The following is a 6,766-nucleotide window of genomic DNA, read 5'->3' as shown; positions in this document are numbered from 1 at the left end:
AAGGGGTTTTATTCCCTCCCTAACTTCAGGGGAAAATCTCTACCTAGGGAAACAACCTTTCTCGGAGAGGTGACCTTGGTTAAAACACATAGTCCCAAGAAGGTGAGCAAATATATTAAGAACAGTATGCCATATATGCCAGGTCCCTTGAAACAGCAAGGATAGATCGGCTCCCGGCACCTGCAGCGCTCAGAAAACTGGCTCCATGTCTCTGCCTTTCTCAGGGACGGCAGGCTCCTAGCCCCACACATACAGGAAGGGAAACCACAGTCCCAGGCTCAAGGAACTCAGAGTTGGTCAGAGGCAGACCAGGAAACAGTGTGCGAGCAGCACAGTTGAGTACAGAGTACACATGTGATGGAAATCACAGGAGGGCCTGGCCTGCGGGAGGCGGGGAGGGGGAGGGTGGTCAGGGCCTGGCTCCTGGGCTCCTAGTAGCCGAGAGGCAGATGCAGAGGCAGAAAGGCGTGAACACGCGTGGCCTGAGACAGGAGCTGAGAGCCATTCCCTGTGGCTGTCTAAGGTGCATGAGATCACGGTGGTGCAGGTTGGCAGGGGGTCTTGCTCGTCATGCTAAGGGGCTGGACTCCAACCTCAGGCAGGAGAGCCACTGAAAGGTTTTAAGTGGGGGAGGCCTGCTGACATGGCCTTCAACAATCCCTCTGGCCAGGCAGGAGAAAGTGCCCTGTGGGGGGCAAGTGAGACGTCAGGGCGCCAGTTAGGAGCTTTGGCAGTAATCAATATCAGAATTAATACAGGCTCAGACCAGATGGGGTTCAAACCAAGATGGAGAAGATGAAGCAGATCTGAGCAGCATTAAAGCTTCGAGATACTTGGGGAAGAGAGGAGGACACGCCCATCACGGCAGAGAACACAGGCGGGGAAGGTTCTGAACCTGGATCTGCTGCGTGTGGGACATCCGTGGTGAGGTGGTCAGTAGGGAGCTGCACGTAGTCGGGTCAGCAGAGGGGTCTGCGCGGAGGGAGCATGTCTGTGGCAGTCACCGTAGCATGTGAGCTCCCAAAGAGAACGTATGAGACTGAGTGTCGAGAGGACAGAACATGGAGGAGATCAGTGTGACAGGGGAGGAGGGCATTCACAGGGGGGTGAGCAGAGAGGTAGAAAACTGGGGGAGGGGAGAGAGGTGTGTATCATGGAAGACAAGGAGGAAAAGCAGGGTTTCTAGAAGGATCATGGTGACCTCACCTGGCCAGATCCTGCTGAGTAGTCATAGGCGTGTGGGTGTGACCATATAGGCCCCAGAATCATCCATGGGACACCCAGGCTGGCCTCAGCCACCTCTCACTCTCCGTCTCAGAGCAGCAGAGGCCAGGCATGTCCACTGTTCAGTCCAGTATTGGGGGCCATGGGACCCTCTGCTGGACCCCTTTAGTGAGCTCTCAGGGGCAGGCCCACGCTCCAGGGTCTCCAGCACCTGCCTGGGCCCAGCAGATACTGGACACAAGTTTACCAGGGGGAGAGCGGGAATGGGGGAGGCTGAGAGGCCTGGGTGCAGCAGGAGGGGCCAGATTACAGTGGGCAACGAATGCCCAGCTCACTCTCCTTCCTGGGTCGAGGGAGGGCAAGAAGTGCCCGGGGTACCAGTCCCCTCCGGCTGCAGAGGGGAAGTGTTTGTGGTTCTAATGATTGTGGGCAGGACCCCAGGAATAATGCCAAGCACAGATCCATTGGTGGGGTGGCCTCGGGCGCCCAACGGAGGGGAGCTGGAACAGCAAGAGGCTGCAGACACCCAGGAGGGAGAGAGGGGCATTTGCGGAGAGACAGCGCCACCTCGTGGCAGGAAGCACTCCCACCAGGCTTCTGCTCCTAGGCCTTTGGGGGTCTTTCATGCTGGGGCCCCTGCGCTGGAAGCAGTGAGCCAGGCTTTTGCCACCTGGGCAGCACTGGAGCCTCTGACAGCAGCATGCCCCGTGGCATCCGCTGAGGTCGGCTCTGCCCACAGAGAAGGCAGGCAGACTAGAATTTTAGCTGACAGCTACTGGGCGCCATGGGGCGGGCAGAAATGTAAGGTCTTACTCTCAGGCTTGTCCCTGCACAGCCGGAGGGACTGGACTGGCTGCTGGCTGGTTGCCATTGTGTGTGCGTTCGTGGTGTCTTTAGGCTCACGGCAAAGTAACGGCGTGCTGCGAGGCTCTTCCAGGCACAGCCACCCTCCCCTCCCCAGCTCAGGTCCCCGGCAATCCTCGGGCTTTCTGCAGCGCATGCCTTCCGTGAGGCTCAGGTCAGAGTGACCATGGCGGTGAGGGGCCACCTGCAGGACACCCCGGCAGCAGAGAGCCACCCCTGCCACCAGCCTGCCCGGAGGTTCTCCCCTGGCTCCAGGCTCAGCTCCAGGAGCTGCTTCCTGGAGAGAGAGGTGGCTGAGGCCAGCCTGGTGTCCGTGGACGACCCACACTCAGAAGGGCCCAGACTCTGGGGCCCATATGGTCACACCCACACCCATGACTCACTCCTGGCTGCTCAGCAGTTTCGGGCCAGGTGAGGTCACCATGATCTCCTAAACGACTCGACAGAGTTCACTTTCATTCTCAATTGTTGGTTTGGCGGAGCGAGGTAAAGAGTTCTCATAAAAATACTCTTTTAACCCCTTCCCCGGCAGAAACGTGTATACACGTTTTCACAAAATGTTCTTTTTTCAGTCGTCGACGAGTATACTCGTCTAAAAACTTTACCTTCAAAAACCAGCTACATACGTACCATTCTAAATAATTTCATCTAGAAACTTTCTGAGGAAATACTATTCTTAACCACAAAAATGGGAAGAAAAAATAATTACAAACTGTTTTCATAACCAGCATCAAAAATACTATATAGAACCAAAATAAAAAAATTAGTCTGAAAAAGAAACGTTTTTAACAAAAAAATTATTGGGGAAGGGGTTAAACTTACCTTATTACAAAAGAAATGTGTGAGCCATGTTAAAAATTAGCATTCTAAAAATGTGTGATTTGGAAAGTGAAAGTCCCTTATATAGTGTTACCCTCTATCAAAATTTTCTATTAGCAGCCTGGTGCGTTTTCTTATAAACAAAAACAGAAATAAAGTTTGCATTGTTTTCAGAGAGAGGAAGGGAGAGGGAGAGAGAGATAGAAACACCAATGATGAGAGAGAATCATTGATCGGCTGCCTCCTGCACACCCCCTACTGGGGATCAAGTTCACAACTGGGGCATGTGCCCTCATGGGGAATCAAATCTTGACCTCCTGGTTCATGGGTTGATGCTCAACCACTGAGCCAACACCGGCCAGGCCTGGTGTATTTTATTTCAGCCTTTTTTTCTATACATGCGTGGGTATGGGGGAAGAGATGAATGTGTTGTTTTCTATACTGACACAGTTCTACAGCTTTTCTTGACTTTTCCAGTAAGAACATTCTACCAGAAGCATTCTTATCACCCCCCGCTCAAATTCAGGTTAATTCAGTGAGCCAAGACCAGGGTGGGAGGCAAGGTAAGCCCAGGGACTCAGAAATGTGAGGGTTTCAGGTAGATGTGGTTCGGCACTGGGAGAGGGGCCTGGAAGAGGAGTGTGCACCCCAGGAGGCAGGGCAGACTCCACACCCGCGTCTCCCTCCCAACTCCGCCAACAGTGCGGGCGGCTCAGGACAGGCTGCCCTGTGTGTGTAGCCCGGAGAGCGGCTGCCCAGGGAGCTGCCTGAGCCACTGGGACGTCCAGTACGTTTCTGCTGAGCTAGGTGCACAGGCCGGGTCACGCCCAGCGTCAGAGCTCAGGAACTGGGCCCTGCGCCAGGGCAGAGCCCTGTGACATCCAGGAGAACAAGGGCGGCTCCAGGACAAGCAGCCGTGTGCCAGACCCTCGGCCCTCTGCTATGGAGCCCCTCACATAGGACGTGCCACGCTGTTTTATGGCAAATAATTCAAACTAAATGTCATAAGGACAAAAGAAAAAAACTGGAAGGAGACGCTGGCCAGGAGACTGGGCGACAGGGTCGCGTAAAGCTTCCAGAAAGAGGAGCCCCAAAAGTGCCCAGCAGCCTCCTGCTGCCCCAGGGCAGACAGTGGCGAACCCAGGCTGCAAGTCTGCACTCGGGGCCCCTGGTAAGTGGCTGCCTGACCAAGGGCAGTAACTGTGTCCTTGCCCGTTAAGTGGAAGTAATACAAATAGTAGCGAGCTACACTTAAATTAGATGACGTGTATCAAGCACTTAGCACATGCCTGTTAGACAATATACTCAAATGCCACCCACTACCATGATGATGATTAGTTGATGGCACTCAAAAAAGAATGAACTCCTGGGGGCACAGACACTTCCAGGCCTTTGGGCCTCCCCTCTGGGCACAGCCAGGACACACCAGCCACTGTGTAGTCCGCACCCAGGCCAGGTCCTAGCACACAAGACAGGGTCACTCCACCTGCACAGGGTGCTGGGTGGGCAGGGGTCAGGCCGAAGGTTGAGGAATGCAACCATCAGAGCGTCTGCAGTGACAGGGGCCCCTAGACACCTCCACTTCTGGCCTCCCCCAGGCCTAGGAAGGGGTCTCGGCAGGCTGGGACCAGGCAGGGACCCCCGGGGCTCTGGGGCTAGATGCGGCTCTGCCTGGGGCTCAGCTCTGTGGGGAGAGGGGCGCTGTGGCCCCTCCTTGTCTCTCACGGACCCCCACTGGGAGGGCTGCAGCTGCGCTTTCTAAAGGAGCCTCACTGGGTGCCCGGGAAGGTGTGGCCGCCGGGCCGCACTCACCCTGGTCGATGGAGTGCTGCGGCAGCTGGCTCAGCTGGCTGTTGACCACCCCCGCGTAGGTGCGCAGGAACTCCTCCTCGCTGGCCGTTAGCTGCAAGGGGAGAGCGGCAGGTGAGGGCGGACCATCGCCTCTGAAGGCACCTGCCAGGCCTGTTTGGTCCCCAAGAGGTGCCAAGTCCTTTGCTCCCTGGAGGTTTGACCCCTCCGTTCCAGAGCAAGCACTCCTCCCACCCCTGAAACCTCGTGGTCCACGAGGCCTCGCCACTCAGAGCAGACCTGAGGACACCTCCACTTCTTGCCTCCCCCAGGCCTAGGAAGGAGTCCAGCCTCCAGGGTAGCGCAGGGCCACTGGGAAGGCATTGCCCTCTCCGTGCCTGTCCCGCCCAGTGCCCCGGGGCGCTCCCTGCAAGAGAAGACTCACCCACCTGACCCAGAGGTGGGAAGATGCCCCAGCAGTGCCCCTGGAACTGCACTTCCCAGACTCAGTGCCATATGAACCGGCCACAGAGCCAAACCACAGGCTCAGCATCCCTCCTGACCACGGCTGCTCCGGGCGGGAGCTACAGTCTCTGCTCTGCCCCCTCAGCACTCACGTTTGAGCCCATCTTCCTCAGCATGAGCAGCACGCGGACCTTCTGCTGAATGTACATCTCCTCCGGACTCTTCCCGGGCGCCCCCTCGCGGTTCATCCCCTGGCCAGCTCTGGGGACTGCTGCGGAGTGAGAAGCATGGGGGGTGTCAGGACGAGACTGCCCAGGAGACAGGGAGCTTCGTGGGAGTGTCAGGCCACCCACTTCACTGCAGGGTCTCGTTTCTGAGAGTCAGAGCAGGTGGCGAGTTGCCTGTTCCCCCAAGACCCCACCAGCCCCTGTGTGCACAGAGCTCAGGCCAGGGAGACCGAGGAGATCCAGACTCCTGGCCAGCTCTGCCTTCCACCACGAGAGGTGGGCTACATGCCCCCACGGTGTCCCAGGTTTTCAAAGCCAGCACCTCCACCAGGAGCAGGAGGGGCACGATCAGAGGCAGCTGGCCAGGCCTCCGCTGGAGGAACTGTGGGACCAGCACCCGGCCCCAAGCCCCAAGGCAGCTTTCTTAGGCAAAGCCCCTGGCGAGACCAAGAGGCCAGCTCCCGGACGGGGCTCCAAGGAGTCCCTCGATGGGGATCGGCGGGCTGGGACTCTGGGGCACCAGACCCAGGCTCACTGCCACCACCCTCACAGGCCCACCCCACCTGTCCCAGGCAGCTCCTGCAGGCAGCAGCCGTGTCCAGGTGCAAGGGGGACCCGACCTGCAGGAAGGTCCCAGGAGAGAAGTCCCAGGGTTTCCCCTCGGGGAGAGCCAGGGGAGAGGAAGCCAGGCTGGAGGGGTTGGATTACAGATCTGTAACTCCTGGACAAGTCAGAAATAACGCGGCAGCTGGTGGGGGTGGAGCCTCGGCAGCCCAGTGCCAGGAGCTGCGCTCGGAGACCAGGCAGCTGGGCTGGTGGGCCAAGAACACTCCTTGCACCATCCACCCATCCCTCGGGTGGCAAGCCCTGGACCAGCAGGCGCTCCCCAGCGGGGTGATCTCCTGGGGAGGCGGCTCTCTGTGCAAAGGGTGGACTCAGAAATGTGCCAGCGCCTGCACAGCTGCTTCCCTGGAGGTGCCCGTCAACTGCCCGGTCCCCATGACCTAGCAGAGCCCTGGCCCTAAAAGCCCACCTGACAGGCCAAAGGCTGGCCAGCGGGGGTTTAAGTAGCGGCCATATGCCTGATGTGGCATGGTCCCCTTTCAGGGCCTTCCCTTCTGCCACTAAAGCCCCAGGCTCCCTAGTCAACTGTCTACTCGCCTTCTACCTCCTCCGGGTGCAGAAAAGGGTCTAAAAACCGGTCCCTGGGAAAGAGCAGTGAGGCGCCTCAAGAATGGTCTCTGATGAGAGGCAGCCCCCCCGCCACCCCCCGGGCCCAGTGTGCAGAGTGCAGCGGACAGCCCTAACTTCCCAGCACAGCTGAGCGGGCAAGCTGGGTTCCGGGTTTCACTTCTCACACTGACCCCTTCTCACTGCCT

At 58.1% G+C, this 6,766-nt stretch overlaps 1 protein-coding gene and 1 pseudogene across 3 annotated transcripts in view; both read right to left on the bottom strand.

The window, feature by feature from the left end:
• The window catches only part of LOC102753317, a 3,198-nt pseudogene extending 1,918 nt beyond the window's left edge, over positions 1-1,280 (bottom strand).
• Positions 1-6,766, bottom strand: part of CTNNBIP1 (catenin beta interacting protein 1) — a 24,451-nt gene that overhangs the window by 13,602 nt on the left and 4,083 nt on the right. For 2 of the 3 annotated variants that reach the window (XM_015565907.1, XM_015565908.1), the window contains exons 2-3: positions 5,313-5,431; positions 4,720-4,810 (exon numbers count right to left, since the gene is read on the bottom strand). In XM_015565907.1, the coding sequence (XP_015421393.1) occupies positions 4,720-4,810; positions 5,313-5,408 (187 nt within the window). In that variant the 5' untranslated portion in view covers positions 5,409-5,431. The remainder of the gene's footprint in view (positions 1-4,719; positions 4,811-5,312; positions 5,432-6,766) is intronic. The other variant, XM_015565909.1, reaches the window with a different exon arrangement.

Source organism: Myotis davidii, unplaced genomic scaffold (genome assembly GCF_000327345.1).
Source record: "Myotis davidii unplaced genomic scaffold, ASM32734v1 scaffold299, whole genome shotgun sequence".
Lineage (NCBI taxonomy): Eukaryota > Metazoa > Chordata > Mammalia > Chiroptera > Vespertilionidae > Myotis > Myotis davidii.
Note: the sequence above shows the minus strand (reverse complement) of the source record. Positions and strands in the feature narration are given on the sequence as shown.